Source organism: Carassius auratus, unplaced genomic scaffold (genome assembly GCF_003368295.1).
Source record: "Carassius auratus strain Wakin unplaced genomic scaffold, ASM336829v1 scaf_tig00216833, whole genome shotgun sequence".
NCBI lineage: Eukaryota > Metazoa > Chordata > Actinopteri > Cypriniformes > Cyprinidae > Carassius > Carassius auratus.
This window is the reverse complement of record NW_020528756.1, coordinates 5683-26746: the sequence shown is the minus strand read 5'-3', so window position 1 is coordinate 26746 and position 21064 is coordinate 5683. Positions and strand designations below refer to the sequence as shown.

Below are 21064 nucleotides of genomic sequence, written 5' to 3'. Positions count from 1 at the left end.
ATTTTCCTCCTTTTCTTTGCTCTTTTGTGGCTGGACTGAAAGAGATAGCGATTGTGTCACACACACACACACACACACACACACAGTGCCCTTCGGCCAGAGCAGGTAATAGCTCTGATGATCCTCCAGTTTGTTTCAGAAATAATTTGCCGTTGCGTCTTCGCCACAGGGCAGTGGCACTAATACAAATGAATCACTTCACTAACCTCCTTCCCCCTCTCACACGCCGTCAATCCTTCCTCTCTTTCCCACCTGTTTTCTCTTTCATTCTTTGCTTTCGTTACTGTTTTTTTCACCAATGTTGCAGTGATTCTTGCATGTGAACAGAGTGGGTTCAAATAGTGCTTTGTCTCCATATAATGCAATGTTTGTTAGTTTTAGCCAATCAGGTGATAGCTAGTGTTTGATTGACAGCTCAGTTATGAAGTAATATATGGTAGCCATTGTTTAGACACTAGAATGATGTTTAATGGCATGATCTTTCTGCTCAGTATTTACAAAAACTGGACAATTAGACCATAAAAAGTGCAGTTTACACTAAGGTTCACTATAGGTTTGAGTTCAGTTTCAGGAATGGAGCATGATTATAAATACATCAGCACATACAGACGGCTGACTTTAATACTGGAATGATAAATGTTTGACATCATGAATTGCTTTTGCTGTCGCACATTATCTTTTTGCCTTCTAGCAATGGAAATATGTTTTTCTCTCATGTGGCACATTTTTCAAAGTATTGTTTGTGTTCTCATAACCTGGGAAAAGATAAGAAATGTTTTTATTTTTCACAATTGTTACGATGGTCAAATGATTGGCTGCTTTTTTTTCTTATTTGTTGCAAATAGTCGTTTAAACAAGTGATTTTATTTCGTAAAATGATCATTTATAATTATTTTTATATTCGGTAGTATGTCAGTAGTAAAAATCCTACAGAAACAAATGCAGTTATCTAGAAGTAAGATTTCCATTGTAAACCTAAAACAGGACTTTTTTTTTTTTAGCTTCACAACACTTTTTTTGTTTTGTTTTTTGTTTTGTTTTTTTGACAGTACATTTTTAATAATACAAGTATTACCATGAGTTTATAAAAAAAAAAAAAAAAAAAAAAAAAGTTTTGGAAAACAGGGCGTCCTGAACAGCGAGTAATATGTTACTCTTGTCTGTCCAATACAGACATTTGTTTGAATTTATTTGGTCAAAAATACTGTAAATATTGTGAAATATTATTTCAATTTAAAATAGCTGTTTTCAATTTGAATACATATTAAAATGTAATTTATTCCTCTGACGCAAAGCTGAATTTTCAGCATCATTCCTCCAGTCTTCAGTGTCACATGATCTTCAGAAATCATTCTAATATGCTGATTTGTTGCTCATGAAACATTTCTGATAATTATCAATGTTAAACACAGTTGTGCTGCTTCATATTTTGGTAGAAACCATCATACATTTGTTTTTCCAGAATTCTTTAAAGTTCAAAAGAACAGCATTTAAAATTTTAAAATTGGAATGTTTTGCAACATTATAAATGTCTTTAATGTCACCTTTGATCTATTAAATGCATTCTTGGTGAATAAAAGTATGCATTTCTTATCTGAAAAAAATAAGCAGTGTATGGAATATGGTTAATTAGAATAATTTTGTGCACAGTTTTCACATATTTTCTGTTTGAAGCAGAGAATCAGATGGACTCATAAAGCTGTGTTTGTGTGTGTTAAGTGTCCAGTCATTCATAGCAGTGAACTACACACCGACACTGTCTCACTGCAAACACTCCCCCTTTCTTTCTTTCTTTCTCTCTTCCTCCCTCTCTCTGCTTTACAAACACTCGTTCCCTGCTGGGAGGGTGGTTGGGATCTGTTTGATGTGTCTTTTGAGAGTTTCAGGGGGTTGTTTTGTGTTTGTGTGCCGGCGAGGCCCTTCAGAAGTTCCCCTTCCTCTGAGCCCCTCTTACCTCCTTGAACCCATTCACTTCCTGGCCCTGCACTCCGATTGGTCGTTTGGTGAAGAGGGCGTTCACCTTCCTCCACGCCCTCATCATTTGTGTCTCAGATGGTCCACTTTCACTTGCATGTCCAATTGCTCTTGGGTCTTCCTGGAAAGACGCCTCCCCTTGAATGTGCACTACATAGGGACCCTCTCATAAATCCCTGTGTGTCGTTTAGTGTGGGTTGAGTAATTGCCCTGTTGTTTCTTCCTCCATATTGGAGTGCATTCATGTGCTGCTGATTCTCTGGGCCAGGCTACAGGAATCATTTTCCCGTTTCCGTGATTGTTAGGGTCAGGAGATGCTAGAAACTGACCTCATGATATATATTATTACATGTTTTTCATTTTCTAGTCTAAATGAAAAATTTGTAACTGTATTTTAAAGTGAACATTATTATCCAAAAGGAAGTCTTTAGTGAGACTTGATTTTATCCATCAGTATTTGTTGTGAAAAGTGGGCTTTAATATATCAACTTTGATTATAACTTTAATGTTAACTTTTTGTTTGTATTTCAGCATTTAGGTATCACATATTTGTTTATATTTTAAATAATTAAATAATTTTAATTAATTAAATATGATGTATTTTGGATATAACTGAAGTTTTATTTTTATATTTCAAAAGTATTAATAATAAAAATATATTTATATTAATTGTGACGTGTGTGTGTGTGTAAATATTTCATAAATATTTCAAAAACAAGGGAAAAAAAGTGTTAAATTTTTATTTTTCTTTATGTCAGCAGAAAATATATTTATTTTTCTTTTTGTTTATAATTAATTCAGTTGTTTTTAATTTGTTCATACATTTAATTATACTATATATATTTTGTTAATTAATTAATTGCATGTTAAATTGATATTTATTATGTCAGCAGAAAATGTTCTTTATTATTGTATTTTTAATTTGTTTACATATATTTAAAACAAAACATTTAGAATGAATATATTGATATTAATTCAATAATAGTATTTTTCTTTCATTATGTCAGCAGAAAATAACTTTTATTTTCCTTTTTATTATTATTTTTTATTAAATTTTTTCATTTAATTAATTTAATTTAATTTTTTATAAATATATTTATGCAATTTAAATATTATTATTATTATTATTATTAACATTTGTTATTATATTTTAAAAACATTTATAATTAAGTGTATTTATATTTATTTAATTATAATATTTAAGTTTGATTAATTTTAAAAATGTTTCGATTTAAAGATAACCTTCTTTCTTAAGTATAATGTGCACTTTTCAATCGTGCACAATAAAACATTAAGAAAGTAAACAGGGGTCAGCACTAATTTCATGTTGACTTTGATGATTTATTATTGAGTGACATTATTAAGTGTTAATGTTATTGTTGTTCTCTTTGAAGCAGTTAACAGCATTTAAAGTCAAGTTGGATATAAAGAGTACTTGGTCTCCTTTTCAGGCTTCTAGTCTCTCTCACACTCGAGTCCGCTGATGTCCCCCAAGCAACCCTGATATTCACTGCAAATATGTGTGTGCCAGTGTGTGTGTGTGTATTTGTGTGTGTGTTTCCTGAATGTGGTTTTCTCCCCCTGCAGAGAGAATCTTCCCTCCATCTCATCACTCTTTCCTGGCCTCTTCGTCCCTCCCTCGCTTTTGACACGCTAAAGCTGCACATTTTATTTTTCTTCCTCCTGCCGAGAGGAAGTGTCTTTTCATGGCTTCTCGGCTTTCTCCCATAAACCCCTCCGCACAGTGCCCTGTGTTTGGATTGGGTCTCCATTTCAAACAAAAGTCTGAGGCGGGATTACCAGCCCCTCTCTTCCTCTCTTTCACACTTCTCCTTTCAAGTGGCAGTGTCCGGGGGATTCGAGAAGTCTGTTGCTGCTTCTGAAATCTTCCCCCTTCCTTTTCAAGGACAGGTGACTGTAAACTGACTGAGAGAACATTTCAAAGCTTCATAAAGTGCTGTCAATAGGAACTATTCGGATCAGTTGTGTATAGAGGCTTAAATACATGCAAAATCTACCCAGAGTGTCCTGATAACTTGTAAATCTCATATCTAATTAATGGAAACAATTGAGCAATGTCCATTAATCTGAGTCTCAGCAGTTATTATATTTTATTTTGAATTTGGAATGATAAAGCTCAAAAAACAAAGGAGTACCTCATTTTATTTAATTTCATTTCAAATATGGACAGATGTCATGAAGCTCTAAAAACAACATAAGTTTTTTAGTTGTTTTTTTTACTTTATTTTGAATGTTGAGACATATTGTGTATTTACTATTTATTTTATTTTACATTCATAGTGTATGTGAACAGATGTCATAGAGCTCCTAAAAAGAACTGTATTTTATTTTAGCTTTTTTTTTTTTTTTTTTTGGCAATATGGACAGATATCATGAATGATTTTCTTTGCTTTTCTTTTCTTTTCTTTTATCTTTTTTTTTTTATTGTGCAGTCAAAGTAAAAAATTTAAAAAGCAGTTTTATTGTACCAGGTTTATTTATTTATTTATTTTTATTTGAACATAACGTTTTGTTTTGTTTTGTTTTGTTTTGTTTTGTTTTGTTTTGTTTTTAGTTTTTAGTTTTGTTTTGTTTTGTTTTTTGTTTAGTTTAGTTTAGTTTAGTTTAGTTTAGTTTAGTTTAGTTTAGTTTAGTTTAGTTTAGTTTAGTTTAGTTTAGTTTATTTTAGTTTTGTTTTGTTTTGTTTTGTTTCGTTTTAAAGCTTTGTGTGAGGAAAATACCCAAATGTTTGGAGACTTTTCATGCTAGATTTCATGTCAGTCAATTGGTTCTTGACTTCCTTTATTGATTTGATCGTCATTGATGTCAAACCTGGCTCTGTTCATCTTTATGCAGATTTGATCTGTTCCTCAATGAAAACAAAGGACTTTAAATAGTGCACAAATCGCATGGCCCACTTTTATGGCTCCTTCATGATAATTAAGGGAGTCTGACAGGAAAACAGCAGCATAAACGTTCAATTTTTGTTTACTACTTAAGAAAAGGAAGTCACACAAACTCCATTTTCACTCCATTAACTGTATCTGTTAGTAACCCTGCAAATGAATCTGTCCTTCAACTTGTCAAAATTGATTCTCCCTCGTTAAACTAGTGTAAACTCACCCTCCTCCACTTTAAACCGCTCTCCTCCTAGAGTTTAAGAGTCGCCCACCCTCTTAAACCCCTGCGATGGCATGGAGGGTTTCCTGTAAAGAATTCAGATGAAGAGAGAACAACAGGGTGGGTCTCCTCAGAAGAAAAACAAGCTTTGAAAGATTGACTGCTGAAGTAGGAGGAGAGGGAGGCTAATTATACACACACACACACACACACACACTGAGTCTCTCTCTGAAGAACGATTCACTGTGCCCAGAGTCCATTCAATTGCTCTCTGCCTTGTTCACAAAGACCTGTCAGGATTTTCCGGGAAACGGCATTAAAGATGTGGCTTACTTAATTAGCTCATGCCATTGTTGGCGAAGTGACTTAAACAACACTTGCTCGTACACACGCGATTGTCTTCAGGGGAATGTAATGGTGGCACAGGATAACAGATTATCAGTTTGGAGATGCCACAACATTTGTTCTGCTTCATAAAGCTGCTGTTGTTCAGCGTAAGAGTGCACTTCTGAACGCATGCAATGTAAGCGCTTCATTAGACGTTAAGGGATTCCTTTTAGCATTTTAGTTCAAGTTTGTTTGAATGCTTTTCTTATTAATTTTTTTAAGGCATAATATACCTCCAAATAAGATACTGATTACAGACCGTTGAAATGGTTTTCAGATTTAGATTCGTGCGTTTTTTTATGGAAATGTGAGAGGAGCTTATTGACATGATGATGGGGTGCCAAACATAAGCTTTTCCTCCTCTGTCCTTCATTATTCTTTTCTTTTTTGGGATGAAATTCTAGTGAGTGTTGTTGAAGTATATGTTTGTACCCCATAGGGGCGTGGCTTCATTTACACTCCCATCATACCACCAATCACTGCTGCTGTAAGTTTCAATAAATGTAAATGTAAGTTTTAGTCTCTGTATAAAATGCTCAGCACTTGTTTTGCGACGGTTTGTGTTGATTCTCATGCAGAACTGCCTTAAAACATTGGCTTTGCAGCATTACGGTACATATAGATGATTACATTATGAAAGAAAAAAAACATCAATATTCAGTTTAGCAATGACTAACGTTATGGCACTAATTTTAATCTTACATTTCTTGAAATGTTATTGTTATTCTTCACTACAGCGACCTGCTGCACGCTGCGATACAAGACTCACATTTCGATCGGGACGGCTGACAGAACTGTCACTTGACTAATCCTGTAATTGTTGCATTGTTACAAAAATGTATAATTTGCACACCTTTTAAGTATTTTAAGCCATTTGGTACTCGCGCGCTCCACAGGCTGTATTATGTGCCCTCACAGTCACATCCAAAGCTTGCGCGTATAATATACAAGTTATTTTTCATACTTTGTTGAGTTTAAGCAACCAAATACACACAATATGATGTCTGATGGTTGTTCACAAATAAAACACTTTACTTAAACAGGGGGGAAAAGAAAGAAAAGGGGGGAAAAAGTCAGTGTTGGTGTTGTTTCAGACAAGTGCAATTAACATTAGGCTAAATGAAAAACAAGCTCAAATGGAGTTAACAAGGTCTTTGGCCGGTAAATGAGGAGATATGTGTTTTGTCCGCATTTGAGGCAAGTGTTTAATACACTTGGCCAATATCTCATGATATAAACTATAAAGCGCTTACGCACAGGATATTTAAAACGTACAAAAGTATATTTGCTAGATTGCAAAAAACCTACTCCTCCAGTCTTCAAACGCACAAAGACATTAGCCTTTACAGACAGTGTTTGAGTAAAGAACATGCTGTACTATTCAAACAGTTATTTGTTTACCCTTGCTTTGCGAATAAACTGGAGATCTGTCTGGAGGCGGCGTGAAGTGACGAGGTTTCGCGAGAGCTTGAGGATCCAATGGCATAATAAAGTTTGACTGACAAGCTCTTTTAAATACTTATCATTGGTTAAATATTTGTAAACGTTTTAAAGCATTTAATGGAAAATGAATGAAAAATGTAAATATATTTAAAACATTTTATAGAATTTTCTTGCACTTATATATTTTATTATAATTATTTATGTAAGATTTTATAAATTTATGTAAATTTACAAATATGTACTTTTATTGCAGATAAAAAAAACATAAATTGTATTTGGCTAAATATTACATGTTTATTAATATCATTAAATAATATTACAATTTTAAATATTAAATTATTTACAATTTTATTTAATTTAAAAGCTGTGTGTGTATATTCTCGTTTTTCTTTTACTCAGTTAATTACTAATTATGGTAGTCGCTCAACTTTGTAATGATGAAAATGTAAATGCATGAAGAATATTAGTACAGTGATGTCTACAGAGTATGTAGACTTGCAAGTGTATATTTCATTAAGAATAATTCAATACTAGCCGCTCCATTCTCATCCACACTGTAGCTGTCATTATTTCTGTCACTTCTCTCTATCGTCTTGTTGGTTTGTTGTCATCAGCGTTAGAGCTGTGGTTCTGGTCCCGTGTGGTCCCTGGGGGAAAGACTCTCTTTACCTCCATCAGCTCTCTCTCTCTCTCTCTCTCTCTCTCTCTCTCTCTCTCTCTCTCTCTCTCACAGCCTCTTCTGTGTGTCATTCACCCCGGCGAGGAAAACAACAGCTCCTTTCTGCTCCTCTTATCACCCGCCGCGCGGGGTCAGCGGGTCAGACCGCCACCGAGCATGCTCAGATCCCCTCGTATCGATTTTAATTTAGCACTGTGCCCCTCGCCATCAGTGTGAATGCCAGCAGAAGAGAGAAGAGGGGGCGGCCGGGTGATAGAGAGGGACAGATAGAAGTCTGCTGCGCGCTGAAGAGTTGGACTCCATTCTCTGGTCCGAGTGTGTCTCTTTCAGCCCTTTTCTTTGGGTCTTCGATCTGGCGGGCTGCCGGCGGCCCCCTAGAGGGTTTAGGGGCCAGTGTTGAGAGGGCCTCCTTTGTGGGGATTCACCGGGCAGGACTGACAACACTGACAGCAGCGATAAAAAACACGGCTTCCCCGCCACGCACACACTCCTGTATTATCCACGATAGACATGCTGTTCACAATGTGTAACCTTTCGATAGCCAGACAGACTTTAACCCTCTAGATGCCGATGGAAAGCGGTCTAAGGGAAAGTTAAGGCTGAGGATGTGTGATTTGTACGTTTAACCTGCATCCCTTGTGACCTCCATCATAATCAGAACTGAATTACTCTGGACTTCCTCGAAGTCAGAGATACGATTATGTCAGGAATTCAGACTCTGCTGGGACTGTCGTGTATTCATAAGTCGCAAAGTTTATCTAATGTATCAGAGTCACATTTAACCAGTGATTGTCAAAGTAGGAGAAAGACTGGAGGTGATGTTAGGGCTGGGAGCGAATTTATACACTATAATATTATAGGCATTAATACACTGCATTTTTATTATAAAGCATTTAATGCAAGTAAAATATAAATAAAATATAGCTAAAATTGTCAGTCATATACAGGTATATCACTGAATATTGTTAAATATCCTATAAAGGTTTAATTTTATATATTTATTCTATTTAATTGCAATCAGTTTATCTGAACTGTATTTTATGTATAATAATTTTTATTCTTAACTGTATTAAGTCATTTGAAATAAATTTTTAAATATATATTTTTTTAATTCCTTGTTTTTATTGGTGTGATTATTTTTTAGGATTATTTTAATTCTTCTTATATTCAAAGCATTGAATTACCATTGCGTATGAAAATAAACTTGCCTTGCCTATTTATAAATTGAGGGAAATTATTTCTAACATGATTTTTATTGTTTTATTCATAGAACTAATAAACTAAACAATAGAAAATAGATTGATATAAAATTAACATTTACACATACTATATATATATATATATATATATATATATATATATAGGTAGAACATTTATAGATTTTTTTTATTTAAACTAATTTTAAATGCATTAAATATTTAAAGCATTTAATGCAAATATAAATATGAATAAATATTATAATGTTAAATATCCTATACGTTTGTTATTTTATAAATGTATTATATTCATTTATTTATATATTGTGTAAAACACGCCTTAATTATGTGTAACATTTATTTTTTTTTAGTTCATATACATTTTTTTTTTCAAATTGGTGAAATTCCTGGAAGTAAAAAAAAAATGCAATATTATAAAATAATATACTAAATATAAAAATATGATAGATAGACAGATAGATAGTTGTAGATAGATTATTTAATTATTTAAATGTATATAACAAAACCTAGTACCAAGCAGCTATATTTACCTGCATACATTTTGGATAAAATATTCTAAAATGTGGATTTTATAAATTGAGTTTGTTGATTCAGAGTTTAGATTTGATTCACTACACTGGAATGGTATTAGCTAGCAGGATGAACACTGATCAACAAAACCGTGTGTTTAGAAGAATAAAAAGTTGAGCTCTGTTTGTGTCCTGATTCTCAGGGAAGAGAAGGAGCGCTGGATCCGGGCGAAGTACGAGCAGAAGATGTTCCTGGTGGGGCTTCCTCAGTCAGACGTGCCTCTGGGACAGCAGCTCCTGCGGGCCGTGGTGGAGGACGACCTGAGGCTGGTGGTTCTCCTGCTGGCCCACGGCACCAAAGAAGAGGTCAACGAGACGTACGGCGACGGAGACGGACGTACCGCCCTGCACCTGTCCTGCGCCATGGCTAACGTGGTCATCACGCAGCTGCTCATCTGGGTAAGACCTCGCTTTTTGGAAGCGCCTTTCATTCACAAGTTTTCCTCCTCCATTCATTCATCCTCTGTTTCAGTACGGCGTGGATGTGAAGAGCCGTGACGCCCGTGCTCAGACGCCCATGTCCTACGCCCAGCGAGCAGGAAGTCAGGAGTGCGTGGACATCCTCATCCAACACGGCTGCCCCGGCGACGGCCCACGGCCACCCGACACAATCCCAACATCAACAACAACGCTCAATGCGAGCTGAACCGTAGTGTTAGCATCATGTGATCGTGGCCCGCAGTGTCTCTAGTGTCTGATGTTGATGTTCCCATAGATGCTGCTCTCGTTAAATGACATCGTTTCCCCCAGCAGTACAATACGTCTTTATTAGGAAACTATGCGTAGTGCCACATGTGTCACGTAAACCCATTACCGTCCTGACGACTTCCTGTGACCCATGTTAGCGTGCCGCGAGAATTAGCAGTGTTAACATTATCAATGCGTGTTGTTTTTAAGCTGAAGAAAATTGTTTTTAAGGATCCTTTCTTGTGTGTGTATAGAACAGAAAATGAAATGATGGGCAACAGGTTCTAAACAAAATAAGATTCGTTTTTTAGGTGCATCGGTTTAGAAATAATCTGACGACACTAATGGATCCTCCGCTTTGCGCCCACGCGTTTCTGTCCACCAGAACATTAAATTGTTGTTATTTACTGTCTTTCATGTCATTACAAACTTTCTTTCTTCTGCTGAATACACACACACAAACACACAAAAAAAAGATATTTAGAAGAATGTTGGTAACCATAGAGTTCTGGTTCCCATTGACTTCCATTGTATTTTTTGTCGATATAATGGAAGTCAGAGAGAACTGAAACAGTCTTCAAAATATATTATTTTATGCTCCACAGAACAAATAAAGTCATATGGGTTTAGAATGACATGAGGAGGAGTAAATAATGATTTATGAATGAATTAAATAATTAATTTTTTGCGTGAACTGTCCCTTTAAATCAGTGATTTTGGTAAAATCTGTAAAGAACATGTCTGCGTACTTCACCCTTAAATCAAAAGAAAAAAATATTTACTATTACTAATTTTAAGGTTTAATTGAGTCTAAAATAGTTTATTGTTATTTTTTAATCACTATACAATAATAAGAATCTTACAATAGTAAGTCTTACAATAATAAGAATAATATTGACAGAAATAAACAGTAAAATACGATTTAAAAATATCCAGATGCATTTCAATATTGAATATTATGGTGGAAAAAATTTGGGGGGGGGGGGATTCGCAATCCAAAAAATCTCAATGGTCATCAATTTTTTTAATTCTAAAAAATTCTAAAAAACTGATTTTATTTTTTCATTTTACTTTGTGGGTGACCTGGACATGTTTTAATGAGTTTCACACGAAGATCCATAAATGTTTCATTAAATTCAACGTACTGTAATTGTTTTTTTTTTATTATTATTATTGTTTAATGCTAAAAATCCAAAATTTTTCACGCAAACTTCACACTTTTAATAGTTAAATACCACCATTGTGCCCTTGAACGAATCTCAGAAACACCAAGGCTGCTGGGTAACGCATTACCATTTGTAGCATCCGTGCAATAGAACAAAACCCAAATCATCACACTCATTGCTATTTTACATTTAGCCTCTACGTGATTGTCTTGAAAAGGCCTGATTACCTGATAAATACTGTGTTATTACGGATGCCTTGTGCGAATCATTTCTGGACCGCTCTGAAGTGGTCTTCTAACTGTTTGACACTGACGTCCCTCTCCTGCCTAATGACAGATCCATTCAGCAGCAGCGGACGGTACCGACACACAAGATTACAAAATAAGACGCTCTCGCCGTCAACTCCTTTGTTACGAGTCTAATGACCTCCACACTTGTGACGGTGTGGCAGTTTTTGTATCCATTAGAATCCAGGCGTGTGTTTCTAACTGAATGGGACGGATGGGATGGCGATGTGGATTATGTACAGCTGTGTGTATAAAATAGCTTTTCCTGCTCCCTCTTGCAGCTAGCTGTGTGTCGTGTGGGCAATTTCGGGATGAGATGGTCGTTACGTACCCATCTGAAACCTATCAGCCTTAACCCTCATTTGCTAGTGTGTACGCCATAAACTTTTACTTGAAATATGAAATCATGATTGGAATTTGATATTTGGCACATGTGAGTTAAAGGGAAAGCGAGAGGAAGATGTCCTTACCTGACAGTATTTTAAGTTTACATGTTTTTTTAGGTGTTTTACCTTCTAGCAGGTACGTTTTCTTTCTTTTTCGAGTCAGATTTGTACATGCAACCCTCATCTAAGTAAGCTTTAGGAGAATTGCCATTGATTTTTGATTCAGCTGCTTTGAACATCTTTTTAACCTGTTTGAATTCTGGAGGATAATTCCCAGTGATATGCATGGAAAGTTACCCCATGTTTTTTTTTTAGATTATTTTTAAATATACATTAAGTTTGGGCTCCTGTGTATTACATGAGGTTGCTAAGATAAACTTTTGGGAATATGGCAGTTGAAAATGATATTAAAACACTCGCCTGTCATCCCTGAGACTGCAGGCTTATTGAATGCTGGGATGCACCCATAAAGTAGCCGTATAGCAGAGAGACGCATCATTTTGTTTTAAAGTTTTTTTTTTGTTTTTTTTTTTGGTACCTGGTTTTGGGTCTCAATGTGTCCACATTGTCTGGCCGTTGAGGTACTTTGTGTATTATATGTACATTTGACATATTTATAAAAGCAAGATGTAAATAATTCCTTTTGTTGTTGCTTTTATTGAGCTGTTTGATAGCATTATGTTGTTCCTTTTAGTTTGCCATTGTTTTTTAATTGCTCCTTCGTAACCTGATGGAGCGCTTTCATGAGAGTTAGCTGTTGTGTGATTGAATGCTTGGCTGGCTATTGACATAATAAACACTCCAATAAAACGATTTCTACCATGAATACCTGAGAAAGTTTGTCATTCATTCCTTGTTCATAAGATTATGAAAATGTGTGCTTAAGACTGTCAAAATGTCTTCAAGCTTTTTTGTGTTTACTCAACTCTAAACACATGATCATGGAATATACTGTATATAAAATATTTTCATGAAAAGTTGATGGAATCTTTAACATTTTAGTTCATATAGTTCATCAGTATCTAGTTTAGTCCTAAAAACTGACTAATAAGCTTTTAAATAGTATGCTTTGTATATTCGTTCACAAAAAGATCTTAATCTTAATAGTATCATCTTTTACTTGTATGGAGTGCTGCTGTGATGATGTCGTTTTGTAGGCCAACCCAAAAAACTTTATCCAACAAAATTGTATGATTCTTACACATCTTGTTCATCATGTTACCTTTCACAAATGAAACCAACTTTTGAATTTTGAAGCCTAAATGCAGTTGCCAAATATAAATCTACAGTTAGGCTTTAAAAGCTTTTAGCATCACAACTAATGTTATTTAAAATGTTCAAAAGGTTGTGAGTCAAAAAAGTCCTGATGGATCAAAACAATTCTGATGGATAAGAAAATAGTTCTAATAAGAATTTCTACCATATTTTGAAACCATACCAATGAGATTCTTATTGGACTTGAGGCTCCTGAGAATTTTTCTTTTTATTATGTACGTTGTCTTTGTAATGAAAGCGGTTGCAAAGAAATTGAACAGAATTTTACAGAATCTTAATGGTTCCAAAATATGATAGAAATGAATTAGAATCCTGTATACTTTTCTTATTGAAATCCTTTAGTATAATTGGCTTGTGAGAAGGCTAAATTACTTTAGCTTTTCGTGGCCTATACCATTTAGCCACTTGTGTTTGAGTGGGGTATTACATATGTCATATAATAATCTAAAAGCCTGGGTTAACTACACACCTTATTTCAGGCATTAACCAAAAACCCATAAACATTTTTTTTATCAGTAGGATAGAACCGGAAGTTCAGAACCACCTGCATGGTTGTGACGTAAACAAAATGAATCTGGAAGATATTTGTGCTTAAAACTCGTTTTGTTTATATATTAGCATATATATGCTCCTCTCAAAGCTTCCAGACATGGACTAAAAGCGCGAAAAAGTCAATTTAGCTTTCATAGGCTGTTTAATTGTCTTTTTATGTTTTCTTTCCTCGCATTCTCTCAATCTTGCATTTTATCCCTTGTTCTTTCTTTCCCGTCCTCGTCTGAATTCTCCGCGTCTCTCTCTCTCTCTCTCTCTCTCGCTCTTCTCAGTGCGTTAATTTGCCTGAGAATGCATTAGCTGTAATGAGAGCTGAAGGCCGAGGGAATCCTCCAGGGTTCCATTAATCATGGCCCCTCAGACAGCCAACCTTGATTACAAGTGGCAAGAAATTCATTAGAGCCGCGCCTCTGACAACTTTTATCTCCGCCACTAGCTCTGACTCATTAGGCAGCCAAATTAAGGCTATGATGGCACTGATGAAATTCATCGCTTGTTTATCCTGTGTGATTTGATGCATCTGCCCATACATCAGCGGCGTGGGCGTCCACCAGACACTCCCCAGGATTCAGGCCTCGGCTTCCCGTCCCTCCTCTTCCAAGACTCGGCCGCTTCCGCCGAGGAACGGGAATAGCCAGTACCTCGCGCTTCTTAACGATCCGTTAATGAAACAAATGCTCGGATATCAATTAAGCAATTAATCTGATTGTCATAATGAGAGTGTTCCGCTCCTTGACAAGCTGTGCTGTTATTCCCATCACCGCATCCTCGGAACAGCACCTTGTGGAATATCTCTGTAGGCTATTTGGTTTGCGAGTCATATTTTTTTTTTTTTTTTTTTTTTTTTTTTTTTTTTTTAGTGGCGGTGCTATAATAATTAAAGCTAGTATAATTGGCATAATGAGAATGCTAATTAGCAGAGTCTCTAAATGAGGGGATATGTAAATGCAACAGCTCATAGGCATTTACCACTAGCGGTTACTGGAGGCTGAAGCAATTAACTTCCACACTCGTGTCAGAGCGACATGCTGACAATACAAGTCAAGAAAGTTCAGAGATTCCTCATTAGTTTATGAGATTGTTTTCTGCGTGTGTAATTTATGGGATTGTTTTTCACCCTTTAAGTGAGCTCGTTTCATCAAATAAAAACAGTTCGGTCTAAATGTGAAGACATGAGCTCTGCAACAGGTTTTTCAGAAGGTCAGGGTGCAGTTTTATGGAGGGTGTGGATTCAAGACTCGGTGTGCTTTCGTTCTGTCTATTAGCACTTATGAGAGAAAACAGTTGCTGGTGTGTCTTACATCATGGTACGTTACACTTGGCATCCTGTTGATGTTTCTAGCCATGATGAAGCAGCTTCCAGTTATGGCCACACTGGTTGTGCCTAATTCCTGTAGCTCAAACAGCAGAGCATTATGCCAGGACCATGAGATAAGTGCGTGTAACAAATGCATAAATGTGATCCTGTCATGTTCACACAGCAGCAGAAGATGGGTGTTGTCAGTCCTGTTTCTTTCTACATGACGCTCCAGAGAACAGCATAAAAAATTGTGATTTTAAAAAGTAAGAATTACTAGATGATCATGTCTCTGGTTAATACTTTGCTCAGAAGAAGACAAGAATTGTTGCACCCCTGATGAGAGGACAGCCTGTTGCCATGGTTATCATCACTGTGTCAATCATCAACCAGTTTGCAGGTGTGACTCCTGTATTCCGTTCACACACAGAACAGTGATTAAGATTAAAATTCTCTTGTCATTTTTGTGTATGTGGCCTATGACTAGATTTCTACTTTGAAAACCAGATATATATCAAATGTACTATATGAATGTGTGTTATAATTCATGCTGTTTAGTTTTCATATTATACTCCTGTACATAAATTTAACCTTACATTTCTGTTGCTCAAACTAGCAACGCCAAGGTCTTGGGTTTGATTCCCAGGAAACACATGAGTTGATCAAATGTTATATTGAATCAGTGTAAGTCGCTTTGGATAAATACATCTGCTAAATGCATAAATGTAAATAGCTTACCTTCATGCAAAGCATATTTTCAGCATTGCACTATATGTTGATGTAGTCTGTGAACAGACTGTAGTGACTGAATGAGACTCAACCCTGGAACGAAGAGAGAGAGAGAGACCCAGCGTGGTCTTTTGCTCTCTCCTGTAATGATTGATGTTGAAGTTCATTACAGTGTGTTGGATATGACCAGTGTAATAGAGCTCCATCACTCTCATCTGAGACAGCACGGCCTCCCAAAGAGAGACAAATGAGTCCCGTGCTCATTAACAAAAAACCTCTCTCTCTCTCTCTCTCACACACACACACACACACACACACTCTTTCTCTCTCTCTCTTTTAGATGACCTGCACTGGTCATCATAGATTCTAATGATTGTTGTCTACTGCTTTGGGTCAATGTAAGTCTTTCTCAATTATGTTTGTATAAGTGTGCTTTCATATTCAATGTCTCTAATTATATAAGTAGGCCCTACTTAACGGTGAGACTTTTAAGTCACAGTTATGGAACAAATAAGCTAAGTTCAGACATGCACATTAGCTGAATTGAATACTTTTTTTTTTAGTATATTGGAGCATGAAGGTTGTCATGCAAACTGTGAATTTTAAGTATTTTCCTCATGTGGCTATATAGTCCCATTTAACATTATAATTAATGTTTCACAGGCTAAACGGTTAATGTTTCATGTCAAAGTCATCCAAATTGAATATCTGCATAAGTTTATGTTGAATGGAAATATAGACTGCAGATAATACATGTTTTGTCTTTTTTTTAAGAAGGCCAAAAGAAATGATTCAGACCAATAATGCTCATTTAAAGAGAAGAGATGTGGAAGGCTCAAGCTTCACAATGCTTACACTTTCTGCAAAATAAAATAAATCTATGTTCAGTTTTAACCAGAAGGATAATAATTGTACCCCAAGGTGTCTTGACGCTGATGACAGATGTGCTCTGTTACCTGTTCAAAATGCATCAAATAAAGTAAATCTGCCAGATGTAAAGAAGAGGTAAGACACATTTAAAGGATCCACAACTATTTCTAAGAAAAGAAAATAGGGATCTAAGTTGTGACCTGCGCATTAAAATGATAAATACCCTGGAAAGAGATATTGCAAAATGAACATTTCCTGATATTATTTATTTTTTCTTAATATATAAAGTTTCAACAATGGACAGTATGTATGTATGTATGTGTATACATACATTATTGTTATATATCAATTGTATATAATAATTCAATTTTGTATGCTTATTATTTCCTTATATGTTTACTAAACTATGGTCATTGTATAATTAATTATTATTAACTGGACTTTGTAGTTAAATTAGCCTACATTTATTTTAAGGACGAGTAAATAAATAAATAAATAAACAAATAAAAGTGATCAAATAGTTGCCAATAAATAATTGCCAGTAGACACTTTAGGATAATGTTTGGTATAAAATATATATCAGTGAGTCAATGACTTGGTCAGTAATTCATTAATTCGTTCGCAAAGAGACAAAAACTAAAACAGCATTTAAGAAGAACCAACATGCAACTCTGAACAGTTTTATGCAACCATATTGCACATTTATTGTGACGTCGATGGGAATATATCACTCTGTCATTGTGTTCTTGAGCTTATTTATTTCCATCACCGGCTTTTTTTTTTCACAAAGAACTTGGTGGAGATTCCGCCTCTAAGGGACAGAAATGCTTTAAGAGCACATGCAAAAATGGTCGAAACAACGAGAACGGCCCGTTAAAAATCATACGGGAAAATAAGACAACAAATGGCAACATGCAAAAACTCACTTACAGCAACTTATAAATACTTATTTAAAAAAGAAAAGGTCTCTTTACAGTCTGGTATAGTGCACATTTGTGTCGCATGGACACATTTAATATTTACAAATGTACAAAATAATAAATTAGAAATAAAGACATTTTAGAGGAGAGAAGGAAAAGAACAAACCTGAACGTAATGTCGATATTGAACAGATATAAAAGTCGATAACACCTTAAAATAACTGTTAAATGCTTAACAGGTCACGTGTTAGCCTACGTTTAAATATCATAAACTTTGATTCATATAGGCTATTCAGAATTGAATGTAGGCTATATATAGCCTAAACCCGTTAAGCATTTAACAGGACACTTGTTTTTAATTGATGAAAGTCGACAAAGTGTTACCTAAAAGTCACTGAACATCCTTCTAGATACAAGAATTGTCTCCTTTTAGGTGTGCTTCATGCATCTGTAGTGTGTGACCCCTGACCTGTGGGAACGTGGGTCATGTAAATGTTCGTTTGGTGAGTTCAGGGTCACTTTCATTGAGGAGTTCATGGCCTGCTGCCCGGTTCGATCTGTTGATGTTGACTCCGCACCGTGAACCTGTTGACATGCACGGGAATGGGCACCACGATTTTGGGGTTCCTGACGGGCTCCCCGGATCTGTTGTTGACGTTCCCGGCTTTGATGCGTTTCCATTTGGCCCTGCGGTTCTGGAACCAGATTTTGACCTGGACCTCGCTGAGTTTGAGCGCGTGCGCGATCTGAGAGCGCTCGGTGAGGGACAGATACTTCTTACAGTGAAACTCCTTCTCGAGTTCCAGCAGCTGCTCGCTAGTGAAAGCAGTCCTCCTCCTCCGGCTCTTTCCCGCCGAGCTGCCCGGCGGTAACGCGTCCTGTGAGCCGCCTTTGAGTTTACTTTTCTGGGACGCTGAAGCGCAGGTGTTCCCGTCGGAGAAGCTTTCGTTCTCGCTGTCGGCTGAACTGTCCTCCCTGTCACTGCACGCGGCCTCCGCTGATTTCAGGTCCAGTTTCTCATCATCTGAACTATAGAGTTTGGTCTCGCCTGAAAAGAATGAAAATGAAGACATTAATCATTACAAATATTCCACACAGATTTGTGCAGTTCAAAAGACAAAAGTGGGATTTAGGTGAAACATTTCGACACTCTAAAATCTAAGTTTAACTAATAGTTAGGCTAAATTGTGAAGAGTCATTTTTGACATCCTCGAAATAATTGGGATGTATCAAAAAAAAGAGAAAGAAATAGAAATAATTAGAAATTAGAAATAATTCGTCAAATTCTCTAACAAGATTTAAAAAAATGTTAAGTGCACTAGAACATTAACTAGGCTATTTATTGTTTGATTTCAGCTTGATTCAATAGACATTATTCCATAAATATCCTAAAAAAAACTTAATATAATCTTACAATTCTAAAACTGACTTTTACATTTATAACTGTAAAGCGTCAACCTGCGAGTTCATTGCATGTTTTCGATGACGAATGTTTTAAAATATGGTGTTTAAACTCGAAAGCTCTAGTAGAAATGACAGTAGGCGTTTGTAGCATGTTTGATGGAGAAAATATATATTTTATAATAGTTATGAAATAATAAAACACTGTGCTGAAACTACAGAATAATTGCTTTTGTTTATACCGTCTGCTTTGTGATTCAGTCTGCTCTTTAAAATATCTAATACTGCAGGAATTATTTAGAAATATCACAAAATATTATTCTTAAAACCCAAATCGTTTTTTTTAGCATTGTTTCGAAACTCTCCAGTGACAGGAGTGAAGGCCTGTGCAACCTGAATAAAAAACAAATGACAATAGACGTTTTCAAGCTCTGATGTGTTCATTTGTCTTTCGATAATTCTATGAACTCCAAAAGAACAATGACAGATGATAAAATGCACTGTTATTCCAGCACACAAAACGACTATTTTAAACAACGTTGGTGAATTTTCATTCAAAGGCCATTGCCTTTTTTTTCTTAACTTTCAAAGTGGCATGACATTTCTTACTGAATGTAGGCTACAACCATCTTAAAGTCCATGCATAAGGCTTTTATGGAGTTCCACATAGTTAAAAAAAAAAGTTCCTGAATTATTTTTTGCGGCCCTTTATGTTCACCAAAAGCGCATCATTCTTATCAAAAACTATATATATATATAAAATCGTTTTACATTTACATTAAAAGTTATTTTACTTCGCATATTGGTTTATAGGTTTATATCTAACTCAACAGTTGCAGATTCCTAAAGAACTAGAGAATAAAAGTTTGTTGTGGAACTTTCGGCGTCAGCCCGTAAAACCCTTTGGGTTCTAAACAGAACGTTTATTTTGAATGAGTGCAGTTCGAACCTTTTGCGCTCGTAATTAAACCACCTGTCAAAGTGAGAGTTCGTGTCTGGTGCTCACCTGCAACCGCCTGAAAAGTTTCCGTGAAATTGAGGAGTTCAGAGCCCTTGAGTTCGTCATGCGGGCTCTCCTGCCGGTTCATCCCCGTCCCGTCCGCGCCTAACCGGGGTCCCGGCATCTCCTGCGGGGGATAGAAACTATCTGGAGGGTCCGAGAAACTGGGCAGGGTGGTGGTGAGCGCCACCATGGAGGGCATTCCCGGCCCCAGCCCCGCGCAAAAAGTGTTGGTCAGGCGCCCCGCGAACGATGCCAACGGCGCCAAGGGAGGGATGCCCGACGGTAACGACGAATGAGACAGGGCTTGTGGAATCATAAGCGGTCGGTATGGCATAAACATCGGGTAGCCCGTGTAGAGCAGGTGGCCCGGCCGGGGCTGTGGAGTGCCAATCAAAGAATCAATGGAAAACGCCGTGCCTGGACCGCTCGGTCTCTGCATGGTGAACTGCGCGCGGGCTGCTCGTATAAATCCCGTGCACTGGCCTTCTGAGACAAATCACCCGAATGTGGTCCACGGTTATCCTGATGGTGCTGTAGGGTCCTCGCCGTCCAACTGACTGAGACCTGATGCGTTTTTTTGTCTGGAGCTCTCAGTGTCTCAGCCTCTGTTTGTCACATACTGAGACATAAACACACACGCACAGCCCTCTCTCTCACTCTCTCGCGCACTCCCTCTCTCTCTTTCTCTCGGTTATCATCAATACAAGAGGATAGAAAGGGGAGTTGCCCTGGAGACTCATCCATCTTCCTCAAATTACGCTTCATTTCCTTATTCAGTCCCTGACTTTTTAGGCCGCCTAGAGAGAAGGGGGTAGTTTCCCAGTGGGTCAAGTCCCCTCCTCTGGAAAGCGACTGCGCTGACCACACCAACCCAATCAACTATTATTAATTTTGATTGATGATAAGTAATTACTTTGTATTCAAGGGAAGATATATAACAACGGTTCTTTTGTTGATTCTTTCAGAGGCCGATGGCATCGAGTCGTGAGGGCGGAGAGGCAGATGTTTGGCCCTCTTGTGAGAGAGACTCTTTTCTATTCTGTTGGGAGAAAGAGTGAATCTGGCCGACAATTATCCCCAAGAGAGAGATTTCACTGATGAA

General features: G+C 36.6%; 1 protein-coding gene and 1 pseudogene across 1 annotated transcript; one reads left to right on the top strand and one right to left on the bottom strand.

Moving 5' to 3' along the window:
• LOC113099019 (arf-GAP with GTPase, ANK repeat and PH domain-containing protein 3-like) overlaps nucleotides 1–12741 on the top strand; it is an 86917-nt pseudogene extending 74176 nt beyond the window's left edge.
• Nucleotides 12742–17312: 4571 nt separating this feature from the next.
• On the bottom strand, nucleotides 17313–20662 carry LOC113099020 (homeobox protein GBX-1-like). The gene is made up of 2 exons (XM_026264071.1): nucleotides 19966–20662; nucleotides 17313–18606 (listed from the first exon to the last, which is right to left on the bottom strand). The coding sequence occupies exons 1-2, from the start codon at nucleotides 20399–20401 to the stop codon at nucleotides 18092–18094; spliced, it is 951 nt and encodes a 316-aa protein (XP_026119856.1). The 5' UTR covers nucleotides 20402–20662; the 3' UTR covers nucleotides 17313–18091.
• Between the last annotated feature and the right edge of the window lie 402 nt (nucleotides 20663–21064).